At 42.3% G+C, this 16,592-nt stretch overlaps 1 protein-coding gene across 4 annotated transcripts in view; it reads left to right on the top strand.

The window, feature by feature from the left end:
• LOC109935618 (transmembrane protein 241) overlaps positions 1 to 16,592 on the top strand; it is a 126,689-nt gene that overhangs the window by 18,019 nt on the left and 92,078 nt on the right. For all 4 annotated transcript variants that reach the window (XM_048595568.1, XM_020534262.2, XM_020534260.2 and 1 more), the window contains exons 6-8: positions 5,327 to 5,352; positions 5,898 to 5,949; positions 8,188 to 8,236. In XM_048595568.1, the coding sequence (XP_048451525.1) occupies positions 5,327 to 5,352; positions 5,898 to 5,949; positions 8,188 to 8,236 (127 nt within the window). The remainder of the gene's footprint in view (positions 1 to 5,326; positions 5,353 to 5,897; positions 5,950 to 8,187; positions 8,237 to 16,592) is intronic.

Here is a 16,592-nt window from a genome sequence, read left to right on the forward strand (position 1 = left end):
CAGCATCATAGGAGCAGAGAGGCTGACGTTTCGGGCCTAGACCCTTCTGCTTGGCCTGCTGTGTTCATCCAGCCCTGCACCTTGTTGTCTCGGATTCTCCAGCATCTGCAGTTCCTACTATCTCATATTTAAATGCCATTTTGTTTTCACTGAACCAACACTGAAAAGAAGAATAATCTTGTAATTGACCATAAGAAATAGAAACAAAAGTTAATGAGAGAAAGTAAAATTACTGCAAATGGGCGGCAAGTTTGACGACACCCAAAAGGAGAAAATATAGATTAGTACATCTAAATTTGGAATGTTTGTCAGAGCTTGAAACAGTATATAGTCGTCACCTCCAGTAAGGCTGAGCAAAAGGGAAAGGGGAGGGAGAGAGAATAAGGTAGAAATTAAGAATCTGGAATGATGACCGCATCACAATGAGAAGGTGATTAGTTTGAATGGTCAGCAGATTTTCCAATGAGGTGAAAGCTGCTCGGTTCTATACAAGGAGTCTCAGTGATACAATAAAAAATGACCTTTTGGGGGAAAAAAAGGCATGAGAATAACTCAGCCTAAAGATTGCACGTTTTTTTTTTAAAATGACTCAGAAATGAATGCAAAATGGACCTGCACTTGGTCTCAGCAGGCTAGAGAAGATCGCCGTGAATATCAAATAAACTGCATCGATCTGGAGGAATTGCAAGCAAATTGATGTCTTGCACAAAACAGTTTGAGGGCCCTGAACTATATAAAAGGAAGAGGGGAGTGGGCAAGTAATGCATATCTGGTATAGTTGGAGCATTAGTGAGCAAATTGGGATCATGGAAGATTAAGCGAGTGTGTCATACAGGGGATGTCTGGCCTGACTATGGAAACATTAGAGGGAGATAATCTGCTTGGTTGTCAGACCATGTGTATTTAATTAAAATCAAATCTGTTGTCCATAAGACATAGGAGTAGAATGAGGCCATTCAGCCCATCATTTCTACTTGGCTATTCATTTGAGGTGATGGTTGATCTGGTGATCCCCCAACTCCAGTTGCTGCCTTTTCCCCATAACCCTTGATTCCCTTGCTAAGTAAAAATCTGGCTACCTCAGCCTTGATTATGCTTAACGATCCAGCCTTGACCGCTCTCTGCAGTAAAGAATTCTACAGATTCATTACCTTCTGAGAGAAGAAATTCCTCCTCAACCCTGTCCCAAAGGGGTACCCTTTCTTCTGAGATTATGTCCTCTGGTCTTCGACTTTCCCATAAGAGGAAACAGCCTTTTACGCATTAACCCTGTTAAATCCCCTAAACATCTTGTATGATTCAATAAGGTCGCCTGCCTTTCTTCTAAATTCCAATGAATACAACTTAACCTAGTCAACTACTCATTTTAAAGAAAAAATTGTGTCCATACCCTGGACAACCTAGTGAATCTTCCCTGGTCAGCTTCAAATACCAATATATCTTTGCTTAGATAAGAGCCCAGAACTGTTGACAGGACTCTAGTTGTCACCCGACTAGTGCCTTGTATAGTTTTGGCAAAATTTCCCTATTTTTATACTCCATTCCCTTTGAAATAAAGGCCAACATTCAATATTTGTCTTTCCTATTACTTACTGACCTTGGGTGCCCACTATTTTATGATTCATTGACAAGGATTCCCAAATCCTTCTATGCTGCAGCTTTCTCTGTTTAAGTGGTATCCAGCTGCTCTGTTCTTATTGCCAAAGTGCATGGCCTCACATTTTCTACACGTTTCATCTGCCAAGTTTGTGCCCACCTGTTTAACCTGTCCATATCCCTTCGCAGACTCTTTGTATCAAACTCTAGCAATTGTCATCCACGTATGTGGTGATTGCACATTCACTTCCCTCAGTACCCATTACCATCCACATAACACACTCTTAACCTCCTTGATGCCAAAACTAAAGTGTAGATATGTGACCTATGCTTTGCAGACAACTGCAGTGTCATTGCCACCCTGAGCCAGGTTTGGAAGTCTGTTGAAAGAGGTTGAGACAATGTTTAGCTCCATTTGGAATTCCGCCAATGATGAAGAACTGGGTGCCATCTGCGGCAGCGAGTATCACTGATACATAGCTTAGGCTAATTAATGACATGTAATGCTTACAACAAAAGTACCAGGTAATGATGCATTTCCAACAAGCAAACGCCAAAGCAGCACTGATAGCCATTCTACTGAGGTTCAATCATTGTATTATCAATCATCATTTTCCAGTGGTTACCATTGGCCAGTAAGGGTAGGTGGATCAGCCATCCCAACACTGAGCCACTCATGAGGAGCACAGAGCTTGGATGCTCTGGAAAGAGTGAGCCATGTCCGTACCTCAAAGCTTTTTCACAATCTGTGAGGCTCAAGTCAAGAGTGTGATTGATATTCATTATGTACCTGAATGAGTACAGCTTCAACAACACTTCAGACACTTAAGTAATGATTGCTTTAATCTCAATAGCATTATCAACTCTGTCTGAGTCTTATCCCCCTTCACGATGAATGCACTTTGGCTGCAGCAACTTACCAAGCTTAATTCAATGATGGCACATGCCAGTCCACTATCAAGGGCAGGAGTAACAACATAATAAGTGAACCATCAGCTCCACTCCACTCATATCATCAGTTTACCTTGGAAATATACTGCAATATCCTCAGTATCACGGAGTCAAAAACCTGGAATTTCCTGACTAATAAGATGGTGCTCCCTAAAGAGATCACAAGAACCATTATCTTCACAAGCAAAAACAGAAGCTGCTGGAAATGCTCAGCAGGTCTGCCAGCATCTGTTGGGAGAAATCAGAATTAACGTTTTGGTTCTGGTGACCTTTCCTCAGAACTGATGGTAGCTAGGAAAATGTCAGTTTATATGCAGAAGAAAGGGTTGGGGGAGAGGGTAAGGAGTAAATGATAGGTGGGGATAGAGCCCAAAAAGAGAAAAGAGCAGTTGGATAGTCAAAGGAGTTGATAATGATTGGGTGAATAGCTGTTAATGGGGACTGTTAGTGACTAACAACAGGTAATGTGTAATGGCAGGCTATGTGATAACAAGGCCTGGTGTGTGGGGTAGGGGGCTGGGACATGGGAGAGATTAAGCCCTAAAATTATTTAACTCGATATTGAGTCTGGAGGGCTGCAGGGTCCCCAAGTGGAAAATGAGGTGTTGTTCTTCCAGCTTGCGCTGAGCTTAGCTGGAACACTACAACAAGTCAGAGACAGAGATGTTGGCCAGGGAACAGGGTGATGTGTTAAAGTGGCAGGCAACTGGAAGCTCGGTCTTTTTTGCGGGCAGAATGTAGATGTTCAGCGAAGCAGTCACCCAGTCTACACTTCATTCCCCCAGTGTAGAGGAGACCACATTATGAGCAGCAAATGCAGTAGACTAGATTGAGTGAAGTGCAGGTAAAGTGCAGCTTCACCTGGAAGGTATGTTTGGGCCCTTGGATAGTGGGGAGGGAGGAGGTAAATGAGCAAGTGTTACATTTTTGGCAGTTGCAGCGGAAGGTGCCATAGGGCTGTGTGGGCGAGGTGGGGCGTGTTGTGTTGGGGATAAAGGAAGATTGGACCAGGGTGTACTGGAGGGAACAGTTCCTGTGGAAGGCAGACAAAGGAGGGGAGAGGAATATGTGTCTGGATGTGGTGGAGAGGACTCCGATGGCACCACCCTTAACAAAGACAGGGTTGGATCTAAGTGCACAGAGTGCAGTTGGTTTGGAGGGCGATAGGTTGGATTGGGTGAGGGGGACCGAGAAATTGAGGTGACCAATGCGGGGAGGCAGAGGAATAAAGCTGAGGCCTTTGCTGAGTACAGAACGTTCAGCATCAGAGAGTGGAAGTTTCGGAGGGATGGTGGATAACCAACAGGAGGTAGGGTTGGGGGATGGGATGGAATCAGAGGGAAGGGGAGGGGAGGAGAGGAAAGTTCCAGAGGGCCATGGGTATCTGAGTTGTTGCATCTTGAGGGCCTTGATGCTTGAAAGGAAAAGAAAAAATTTCTTGTTAGCTTCACAATGCCAAGGTGGGGGCAAGAGAAATGCAGAAAATATGCCACTTTCAGCATCATCCACATGCCTATATTGGAATTATACATTTACAGTACACTTGCACAATAGAAATGAATGCACACTGCTTGTGGTACGTGGTTTTGAATCTGCTCTATCTTGTCTGCTGCACCTTCACATCTCTTGTTTGAGGACTTTTAGGTTTCAAAATAGTTAGCCTCAACCTACTTTCCAGTAAGTACAAATTGACAGCAGAGTATTGAGAACATAGAACAGGCCCTTCAGCCCACCATGTTTGTACCGACCATGATGCCATTCTCAACTAATCCCATTTGCCTGCATCTGGTCTGCATCATTCTATTCCCTCCCTTAAATGTTGCTATCGTTTCTGCTTCTACCACCTCCCATGGAAGCAAGTTCCAGGCACCTTCCCACTCTGTGTAAAACTATTTCCTTTAAACTAACACCATAAAGCTATGCCCCCCTGATATTTAACATTTACACCCATGAAAAAGACCCTGTCTATCCATCCTGTCCATGCCTCATAATTTCATAAACTTCTATCAGATTGTCCCTCAGCTGCCAGCACTCTACCGAAAACAATCCAAGTTTGCCAACCTGTCCTTATAGCTAATAGATTCTAAACCAGGCAACATCTTAGTAAACGTGTCCAAAGCATCCACATTCTTTCTATAGAATGGCTATCAGAACTGCACACAATACTCCAAATGTGGGTGAACCTAAATGTTGCAGAGTTTCGGATTGAATTTGAATTTGTGCTTGCCCCTTGCAGGAGTCTGAAGCAGGGGTGAAAGTCTTGTGGTAAAGGATGGTGTAAGTGGGTTCAGGACATCTTGCATAGCACAGAAGGAATCTGGAGCTGCTTAGTTACAATGCCAAATCCAAATTTTAGAACGATACTGGCATCTGTAGTGCTATTTCCTATACTGGTGAACACAAAATCTCGAAGTCACCTGGTATGATTAAAAGAAATGTTCCCTCATAAAGGGTTATTGAAACAAGGAATACATTGCAGCAAGTGGCTTTTAAAATGAAGCATAAAATAAAATAAAATTAAAATAAAAATAAAAATTTTCTTTTAGCAATATTTTGAAACTGAAGGAAACATGCTGAGAATAGATAGCTTCACTGTAAAGTCAGTACCTTGACCGGTTTGCTCGATCAGAAGGTCTAAACTTGTGTGATTTCTGTTTCATATTTGAACGTAAACCATCTTAAATATTGATCCTGTGCTTCATAAACTAAAACAAAATACTGACACTCATAACTTTTAACTGATTACAAGTCATCGTTTCTTAAATTTTCTTTTACACAGAAATTGTCTTGGCCTAAGTTCCTCGGGTAAGTTTGTTCAGTGCCATATTTAATCTTACGCTTTTATATATCTGTCAAATGCTATAGATTAATTACATTCACTACTGAATGAATGTTTGCTGAATGTTAAACAGTTGGAGAGTGGTGTTAAAACTAAGTGCACCCAGGAGAATGCCATATGAGGTGAAGGAAAACTAACTGGGTGATGTCCAGATGTGATTTCAAATTGTGTAATATTGTGAATTGATCATCAAAGTAATGTTGGAATCTGTGGGGACAGTAGGCATTAGAAATGGAGAAATTCAAGTTGATAGACAATAAACAGATCTGCATCAGAGGGGGAAAAAAAACCCTTTTAGTAGAAAAGGCATGGAATTGACCTATCAAAAATAAGAAACTACCAAGGTTAACAAATGACAGAATGAATTTGGATCAAATAGCCTTTATCTGAATGCATCCTTTAATTACTTAGTTATACCATTAACGCAGTGCAGAATTCCACTGATAAGGAACAGTTATAAGGTATAACCACAACTGGAGCTTACTCATTTTGTATCCTGATTCTCTTTCAGTATGTTTATGTTTCCTTTATCTGCTGTCATTTTGGCATACAGTGACCCTCAGGTAAGTGAGTGACATCTGCCCTATGAACTATTTGTTTGATAATTTGATATCCTTTAAAACATGTTTTGTTTGTTCATGGGATGTAGGTGTTACTGTTGGGTCAGGGTGGAGTGAGAGTGAGAGCGCATGCGCGATTTCCACCATTTCTCACCCACCCCTCCATCTGTACTCTTTTAAAACAGTGATATAAACAGAAAATTCAAGTCCCCTGACAACGTCCCCATCAGGCACTCGTGGAAAAGGGACAGCACCAGATTGAATACAGAGTAAAGCTCCCTCTACTCTTCTTTTTAAAACGGAAAAGTAAAGTTTCTTTGACACTTTGGAACTCTAAGTTCTGTCAGATCTCTGGAGCTAGATGAAATCAACATCTTAGGAAGATGTTTTTTTTCGTCCGTTACAAAATGGCATTCGGGCTTGATTGAAAATTCACGAGGGCTGAGTTAAAAGTTTAAGATACTTTCAGATGGTGGAAGGGGGAAGAGAAATTTGCAGATGAGTAACGTTCCTGACCTGAAATGACAGCTAACCATCTTCCCACAATCCACCACACTTGGAAGCATAAACTGCTTTCCAGCACTGGAGGGGTTAAGCACACATAATGCTGTATGTTTCAGGTCGATTTAAAAAAAAAAAAAAAATTGACACCAAATCCTCCTAACTGTGACATTCCAGTGGGAAATAATATCTTTGAACAACCTTGACTCCAATCAACATCAGCAGAATTAAGAAAAGTTGAGCCAAGTTTGTAATGAATCGATATTAATTTCCATGATGTCTGAATTAATTGCACAATAGATTTGAACTGCCGTCTGACCTGAGGTGTAATCTTTGTCCTCTTTTTCTTCCCTCCCCTCCCCCGCTACATAACCGCCCAGTGAGGCACTCTGATAGAAGCACACTGGCAATTATTTTAAAGCAGCATATCTTATTACTTCAGGCCACTGCAAGTCCATGCATTGATGTACTAATTACAGAGCCTTTTACGCCAAAATTATTCTAATCAAACCCTGAGAAGACCGTGACTTATAATTACTTGTGTGTAGCGTGAGATTAAAGTGCCATAAATTCACGTTATGCAGTGCTACAATCCACTTTCTGTGTGAGTATGGCCTGCTTCCAAGTCTGTGCTCACATTTCTGGTGAACATCCCTGGATGGGAGTTTCCCAGCTTTTGTTTCTCATCCCAAACTCTGGAATGTGGAGATCAATTGCCACCGTCTCAGGTTGATTGGCTGGAATCCGAGACTGTTTGATTTCTACAATGCAGTTTCTTGGCTGCGTGCACATCTCTTTTCATTATCGAAGTATTTAGAATAAAATCACTACCTTGTTCAAATTTCACATTAATTTGAGTCTACAAATGTTCTGCTTGCAGGTGTTTCAATATGGTATTTTTTTTTATTTGTTAGTGTGAGTCATTAATCTGGAAAACCATCAAACTGAATCCTTGTTAGGATAGCAAATTCTAACTGCATAAGGTAAAGCAGGAACTTTACTGGGGAGCTTCATAAACGTACATTCTCCAGGGTCTCTGATCATTGGCTGGTAGTTACAAGTGTACATGATGTAGTAATTTACATCCACTCCTAGCCAGTTGCTGTGCCCGTGGGGAATGATTTAATGCTTAAAGTGTTTGCTTTCTGCTTCCAGTCATTGCCTTGACAATATCTTGATTTCAGATTTGTTAGCTGATATTGTTGAGATATTTTAATTGAATCCATTACATTGTATTTTGGATTTAAATGTCCTGGAACTCATTGCATGTGGAAAGTGTGTTATACTGCAACCAAAATAATAACTGTTCTTGATTATTTCTTGTCTGATCTCGTTTTGGAAAACCTTCGAAATGTTCATGAGCCCTTGTAGAGACAGTAATAAATGATTTTACTGACCTGTGGTCACTTGATAAATCGGTATGTTAACAGTACTCATGTTTTATTCCAGTTTATGTAGTATAACCTGAGTTGAAGCAAGAAGGTAAGCAGGACTGACTTAAGGAGAAAAGGATAGGATGGCTGGTTCAAATAACTTTTTTTTCTTATTCCTGAAGCTTGTTATATTAACTGTATGCAGTATTCCGAGAAGTGAGTAGACTGTACATGTTATAAATATTTACAGTTTGTTCTTTTTATACGATTTACTTCCACTGTAGTTCCCTTGAATCCCCTTGTAGGGGAGCTATGAAGCAATGAGTATGTGTTTTCTTAACCTGAAAGAAAACTTCCTGTCTTTCAGTTTGACCCAGGAGGCTATATCTGGGCAATGATACACGTTCTCAGTGTTGGTGAGTGAAATGATTTTACTGTGCTTTCTTCAAGAAGTTAAAATCCATGTTCTATTCTAGTCTTTTTTTTTAAGAAAATGCAGATACATCACATTACTTTACACCCCAGTTGGAGTTTGGTGTCTTTTTTTATTTTGTTGTTTTCCTTATGAAGTCATCACTGGTTGCCACATACAACCCCATAGGTGCTACCAATGCTTTTGTACCTTGATGCAAGTTTCTGCCAACTGTCAGTAAGCTCTTTTACCTGAGGGAGAGCCGAACACAGTCTCACTCACTTGACATCTGCACAGATGTCCTGTCCAGTTGCAGTCCTTGAATGTCTTTGACAAGTCCTAACTTCTAGCCAATTTTTCTTCTCTCCATTTTTTTTCATCTCTACTGTCTCCCATTTCAGGGACATTAAGACCTATTTGTATTGTCCCAGTTGTTATCTTGATGGCAATCACTTAAATCAGGTTATGATCTTAGCTGCTAATCTGCTGGATGGCAAAATGTTGACTTTTATTTCTTGAAATTAATGAGTGTTTTGAACTTCAAAACAAATTTGCCAAAATAATATACATAAATTGATCTAGACGGAAAATGATCTTTTTCCTGGAAAACAGTCCGTGAAGCATTTTCATCTGACCTCTCCGAGAAGGAGCTGTGGGCACTGCATTTCTGGTCAAAGCATTTAGCGTACCTTTTATCAGATTGTTTTCATCATGTTGTTTTTGTGTGAAGTCAATCTCGTTACCGATTCTATTGTTTATCAACAACAGAACATTGCATTACTGAACTATATGATGATATCTGTAATATGAGTATTTCACACTTCATAAAAATGAACAACTATATTGAAATGCATAATCTGTTAGAATTCTTTTATTTTAAGAGCACTAATGTATGATCTTACTATTGAACCTCATGCCAGCAGTGAGAATCCAGGTCAGTTTACCCCCCTGACATTTTTTTTTGCCAGATTTACAATGAGTAATTATTGCAGCATTTTTACATACTTGGACCAACTACCACTATATCTCCCTGTGATGTATGCTCCATATAAAACTCTTGTTTTGCTTTTATGACTATTTCATCTTTGAATGTGGGCTGTATTGGTAAGTTGGGGAGGCAATGGCTTAGTGGTATTATCGCTGGACTGTTAATCCAGAGACCCAGGTAATGTTCTAGGGATCCTGGTTTGAATCCCACCACGGCAGATGGTGGAATTTAAATTTAATAAATATCTAGAATTATGATGACCATGAATCCGTTGCCGGTTGGCATAAAAAGCCATCTGGTTCACTAATGCCTTTTCGAGAAGGAAACTGCCATCCTTACCCCTGGTCTGGCCTACGTGTGACTCCACACCCATAGCAATGTGGTTGGCTCATATCAGCCCTCTGGGCAATGAATGCTGGCCTAGCCAGCGACGCCCTCATCCCGTGAATGAATAATTAGAAAAACTCTATTAACCCTCAGAAGGAAGCAGTGCCTTCTGGCTAAGTTCTTCTACTTAACAGCTGACTGCAAACAGTTTCTTCCTTGCTTTACACTGACAGGCGAGCCAGTGAGCACGAAAGCTTGGGGCAGCTGCCACCAAAACATAGTGGAGGAAAGACCATCGTAGGATCCATACAGTGTGAAAACAAGCCCTTCGGCCCAACAAGTCCACACCGACCCTCAGCATCCCATCCTCCTGTAACCCACCTAATCTACACATCCCTGGACACTATGGATAATTTAGCATGGCCAATCCTCCTAGCCTGCACATCTTTGGACTGTGGGAGGAAACCGGAGCACCCAGAGGAAACCCATGCAGACACGGGGAGAATGTGCAAACTCTACACAGACAGTTTCCCAAGGGTGGAATCGAACTCGGGTCCCTGGCGCTGTGCCGCCCCATTTTTTTTTTTTTCTCCATTTGGCTCATCGAGTCCATGCCGATCCTCCGAAGAGCATCCCACCTGGATCGACCCCATTACCCTGCATTTCCCATGGTTAATCAACCTAACCTACACATCCCTGGACACTATGGTCAATTTAACATGGCCAATTTAACCTGCACATCTTTGGACTGTCAGAGGAAACCAGAGCAATTGAAGCTCTTTCTGCCAAGATTGCATCGGGGCTCTGTTCAGTTATTGGACCCTCCCCGATGCCACAAATGTGTGCAAATGTAGTTGTGTGCAATTAGAAATGCCTTTTGGTTTGTTTGGATAGAGTCAGATTCCAATATTTGTATGTTCGTTTCTTCATATGCTACTGTACAGAACCAAACTGCTCAGTGACTATGTATATAAAGATATTTTTACGAATAAAGTATATTCCTGACATTAAAAAGAAGCAGAGGACATTGACGAGATTTGTAGGGAGAAAGTGAGACTCCCCCACCTCCCCCCGCCCCCCATGTATGCGTTTCCTGAAAAGGTGACAGAAAGTGCGATAATAGTAGGTTTCAAAGGAGATTTCTTACCTACTTGAAAAGGAATAATTTATGGAGAAGTAGCAAGAGAGCGGGACTAATTGGATAGTGGTTGCCAAAATGTAGGGTAGGCACAGTGGACCAAATGACCACCTCCTGTGCTATATTAATGATGAGTGACATATTTGAACCACTTCAGAGAGCATTAAGAATCAAGAATGTAGCCTGGATTGTATGGGAGCCAGTGATAGTGGTTGTGGTTCCTCTTCCAGAAAAGACAGTAAAGAGCCAGTTAGATTTTAAAGATGATCCTGCAATGTTGCTAATTTTTAAAATTTTCTGTTAATGCACTAAATTACTAGGTCACTGCATTCAGTTAGAAATGATGCATTTAGATTGCTAATACAGTACGATAGTTGATACACTATAGCAGCATTGGTTAAATCTTTCCATAGATTACAGTTACTGCAGCCTAGAATTTACAGTTTGCGATGTTAGATAAATGTTTAGTGTGCTTGTACAACTTTGCTTCACATGATATGTTAGCAGAGGCATTAATCTTTTTAAATTCTGTTAATTAACAGATACTAACCCATTAAGCATTTTACCTCAACATCAGAAACTGTAATTGCTAGTAACATTTGTGTATCAAAAGTAAACACTGATTGATTCTGTCCCTATGAATGAGGAAAGCAGAATGTAAAGATATTGCATTTACCTCCTAGTTTGTTTTCAAAAGCTGACTTAGCCTGGATTTTGAGGATGGTGGTGGACAAAAGGCCTTTTATTATATTCACCAGTTTGTTGCAGAATTTGTGAGCTTTTAATCTGCAATTTGTGATAATCGGACAAAATTATGTTGTGTGCTGTATGGGTACCTGGAATCTGTATCAATAAGGCAGCCAGCCAGATAGAAAAACAGTTTGTGAGAAATGTCACATCTTGGGCTGAAAGAACAAAACTCAAAGTCATAGATTTAACTGGGGGTGGGGGAACATCACTGAATCTGCCATACTGGCTAACATTACTAACTATGTGCTGTCTGACCTACACCCCCAGCTCCGATAACACCCAAATGTTGTACAACGTGCACCTTTACAGAATTGTATCCGTATACCCCAACATTTAATACTCCAATCTTCTCAATCAGCCATTACCATGATAAGAAACACAAGGCTGAAGTTTAACAGTTAGACCCACTCAGAGTGAGGGTTACTAATAGTGTGTCAGGGACATGAGCATTTCAGCAGTGCTTTCATGTTTGCTTTTTAATTCAGCCACCGTATTTGCATGTGATTTCCAGTTTTCCTGACACATTGGAATGGGGGTGGGGGGGCAGGAGGAAGGTGATAAAGACCGGCAGCAATCTGTTTCAGCTTCAGTATCTAATGGGATCTGGTGAGAGTCTGAACAGGAGGCATTGAAGAGTCCGAATGGACCCGGCCACTTAGCAGATGGAGTGTTGATGTGAACAGACTGCACCTCCGTTTCAGGATGAGTACCTGGGTGTAAGCTGTAAGGGCCTGTAGGGAGATTCCGTTCCCAGCAGATGCCCAGAAGTAGGCAGCCTCGGAGAGTGAGCAGGCCTGGGTGGAAGTGACAGATGAGGTCACCAGCAGGAGTATGGTGCCACACTGCCCACTGCTAGTGGAATGATGTCCCTTGTAATTAGGTAACAGTTTGCCCACGTTGTACAGCACTCATTCATGTGGACGTAATGTTAGCAGGTATGGAAAATTGAAAATGTGCCCAATGTTGATTTTGAGCCCTTTTCACCTTGTCGATTCCACTTGCTGTCTCTAATTTCCCACAAAACAGTAAAGCGTCTCTCAGCGGCGGTCATGCCGTCTGAGGAAGCACCCTCTCCCTATTATGTGTGCCTTATCCAGCTCGGATACACCGGGGGAGAGATTGTGTGCCCAGATGGAACAGAAGTTTCAGGAACTAGGGTGGATGGGGTTTGAAGACAAGGCCACTGGTAGGTGTGTTGATCTCCCAACCAGCCGTTTTGTTGAGGCAGGTTTGAGGTCTGACATTAATCTTCTGTTGCTGGCAGCCATTTGGGCTCAGTGGGAGTTTAGTTAGGGAGGGTTACAGGAGACCGACCTGGGAATTTCCAATTTCCCAATGGCTGAGGTAAGAGGCCTGGATAGTAGACAGCAGCAGGCTAAGGGTCCACTTCTTGAGGTAAGCCTCCAATTTAAAAAGAAAGCTTGGTGAGCCAGTACCTTTGTTTTGAAACGTCTGCTCAGTTACTTTCCCTTTGCTTCAAGACACCTCTGAAGCTGGAAGGCCTAGTCCTCCAAATTGGAGTACCTGGAAGAGGTTTTCTTACAACTTAAAGGTGCATCAGGTTCACAATCCTGAAGCATCTGTTTCTCAGCCCCTGAGTGAAAATGCAGTTCAGGCAGTTGAGTTGACATAAGGTGAGTTTACAATGCAAGTGAGCAGGGGCGAGTGACGGTGTGAGAAGCAGCAGTGGAGTGTTGGCTGAGTCTCCAGACTCTCAGCTGGACATGTGCTGAGCCTTGAGGAGGGCAGTAATATTGGGGTGGTCATCAATGAAGAGTATTATCCTGGCAAGCAGCAGGAGATATGGTCTGCCTTTCCAGACACGTTGTGGAAAAGTCTGTTCTCTAGCTGAGAGCACCATAATTCTAAACAAACTCATCCCTAAACTCCAAAACCTAGGTCTTAGGTCCCCCGCCTGTAGCTGGATCCTCGACTTCTCGACTCATAGGCTGCAATCTGTAAGAATAGGTGACAACATCTCCTCTGCCATAATCCTCAACACTGGTGCCCCACAAGGCTACGCAGTCAACCCCCTACTGTACTCCTTATACACTCACTGTGTGGCCAAATTCCGCCCCAACTCCGTTTACAAGTTTGCTGATGACAGCACCATTCTAAGCCAAATCTCACAACTCTGAGACAGGATACAGGAAAGAGAGCGAGTGTTTAATAGCATGGTGTAAAGGCAACAGTCTCTCCATCAACGTCAGCAAAACGAAGGAGCTGGTCATTGACTTCAGAAAGTGGAGTGGAGGGCACACCCCTGTCTGCAGCAGTGATCCTCAAGGTTTTGGTGATCGTGAGTGTCAGATTCCTGGGAATGATGATCACCAACAATCTGTCCCTGGTCCACCCACATTGATGCGACAAGAACTCTTACCAATTTTTATCGATGCACCATAGAAAGCATCCTACGGGGATGTTGTCACAGCTTAGTTTGGCAACTGCTCTGCTTAAAACCACAAGAAATTACAGAGTCATGAACATAGCCCAGTCCATCATGCAAATCATCCTTTCATCCACTGACTCCATCTATATTTCTGGCTGCCTTGGGAAAGCAACCAACATGATCAAAGACCCCCTCCCGTCCCAGTTATACTCTCTTCCACCCTCTTTCATTGGGCAGAAGATATAAAAGTTTGAATACATATATAAACAGATTCAAGAACAGCTTCTTTCCCGCTGAACGGACCTCTCAAATGTTAATGTTGATCGCTCTCTCGTTCCCTATCCTTCTTTCCCTCCCTCTCTCTCTGTGCACCTTCTATGTGGCTGTAACACTGTATTCTGCACTCTGTTCTGCTGCACTTTGTGTGGTACAATCCGTCTGTATAGAACATAAAACAATACTTTTCACTGTATCTCGGTGCACGTGACAGCAATAAGTCAAATTCAAACGCAGCATGTTGACCTTCATTAATGACCTACACACTCAGACTGGCACCTTGAGCAGCATTGAAGAAAGTCTCACTTTATCAGTTCAAGGCCTTACTGAAGTACACGATAGTCCAGCTAGCTAGTTCCTGGCTACAAGGAAGGTACTGGTGGGTCATGTGAGGCACGATGAAAAAAGAGCTGATCAAAGTGGGAACCCTGTGCAAAGATCTTGTACTCCTCCCTTTCCACCACCATCTCGATCAGAGCCCTGCGGGCGGCATCCTAGACTGGATGACCTATTCTGCCCCAGTGCAAGTGGAACAGTCTTTGGGCATTTCTGGGCTCCAAACCCAGAGGACATTAGGAAAATGGATTTGACCAATTAGCTGGGGAACATCGAGCCAGTCCGTAGCCTTTTTGGAGCTGAAGGATTGGCACCATGTCAGAGTAATACAAGAGGGGTTTGTATTTGCTCAAAGATATTCACCTGGGTATTCAAAACTGTTACGTTGTCACATACATATTGTTCCCTTCTCCTTCAGTGTCTTTCTGCCTTGTGGAAAACAGTTTGACAACTTTAAAGACACAGGATGGTTTATTAGCTGTTGCTCTGGGGACGGGTTCAGTCTGAAATTGGTTTTTATCTATCTGGTAACTTTATTGCATCAGATTAACTGGAGCATGCCTTACTCGCTCCTCCAAGCTGGGTATCCATCACAACTGAGTACGTTTTTTTCAAAATTCATTCGTGCGATGAGGGCGTCGTTGACTAGGCAGCATTTATTGCCTATCCCTAATTGCTTAGAGGGCAGTTAGGAGCGGGTCTGGAGTCACATGTAGGCCAGACCAGGTAAGGATGGCAGTTTCCTTCCCTAAAGGGCATTAGTGAACCAGATGGGTTTTTCCCAACAATCGACAGTGGATTCATGGTCATCATTAGATTCTTAATTCTAGATATTTATTGAATTCAAATTCCACCTTCTGCCATGGCGGGATTTGAACCCGGGTCCCCAGAATGTTATCTGGATTAACAATCCAGTGATAATACCACTAGGCCATCACCTCCTCTGCTTACATGTGCCCTCTCCACATCAGACTGTTCCAGGATTTAGCTTTGGAGGAGCCTCAGCCAGTGCCCTTGTCCAATAGCTACAACATCCTTGAGGTGTGCACAAGGACACAGAATGCACAGAGGTTGAGCAAATTGAAGAAAGGTGTGTAATGTAGAGGGCCATTCAAGTTGATGGGAGAAAAGAGAGCGTAGTTGTAAGAGGACAGAATAATTATGGGAATAGATAGTGTTCTCTGTACCAAAGCCTGAGTCCTGAAGACTACCTGTTGTCTACCACATGCTAAGGTTAAGGACATCTGGGCTGGCTACGAACCTGGAGCGGGAGGATAAGGATCCGGTTGTCATGATCCATGTAGGTAGTAATGACGTAGGTAGGACAAGAAAAGAGGTTCTGCTGAGATGGTACTAGCAGCTCCGAACTGAATTAAAAAGCAGAATCTCATGGGTAATGATCTCCAGATTACTATCTAAGCCAAGTACAAGTTGGCATTGGATAAACAAGATCAGAAAGGTAAATGCATAGCCCAAAGATTGGTGTGGGAGAAATGGGTTCCAGTTCTTTATCTGAATGCGTGCAACATTTCTAACAAAATAAATGAGTCGATGGCACAAATGGAAATAAATGAGTATGACTTGACAGCTGTTACAGAGACGGGGTCGCAGGGTGGCCAGCACTAGGGATTCAATATTGAAGGTCATTCAACATTCCAGAAAAAGAGGAAAAGGAGGTAGGGTAGCATTATTAATAAAGGAAGGTATTGGTATGGTGGTACGTGGTGATGTAGGTAGAATAGATCCTGATGTGGAATCAGTTTGGGTGTAAATAAGGAATAGCAAGGGAGTCATTTCTCGGACCCTGAAAATTTGCCTCCCTGTCGGACAAAGTATAAAGCAGGAAATAACGGTGGCATGTAAACAGGGCACTATAATTGTCACGGGCGGCTTTAACCTGCATATTCACTGGGGAAATCAAATGGGCAAAGGTAACATGGAGGACAAATTTGTAAAGTGCATCTGGGACTGTTCCTTAAGAGTTATACATAGTAGAACCTACCAGGGATTTTAGGCCATTTTAGATCTCGTAATGTATAACGGGATAGGATTGATGAGAGATCTCGTAGTAAATGATCCTGTAGAGGGTAGTGATCACAACATGGTAGAATTTTAAATTTAGGGGAGTCTGAGTTTGTGGGAGAGCAACTTGGGTT

This window comes from Rhincodon typus, chromosome 4, assembly GCF_021869965.1.
Source record: "Rhincodon typus isolate 14 chromosome 4, sRhiTyp1.1, whole genome shotgun sequence".
NCBI lineage: Eukaryota > Metazoa > Chordata > Chondrichthyes > Orectolobiformes > Rhincodontidae > Rhincodon > Rhincodon typus.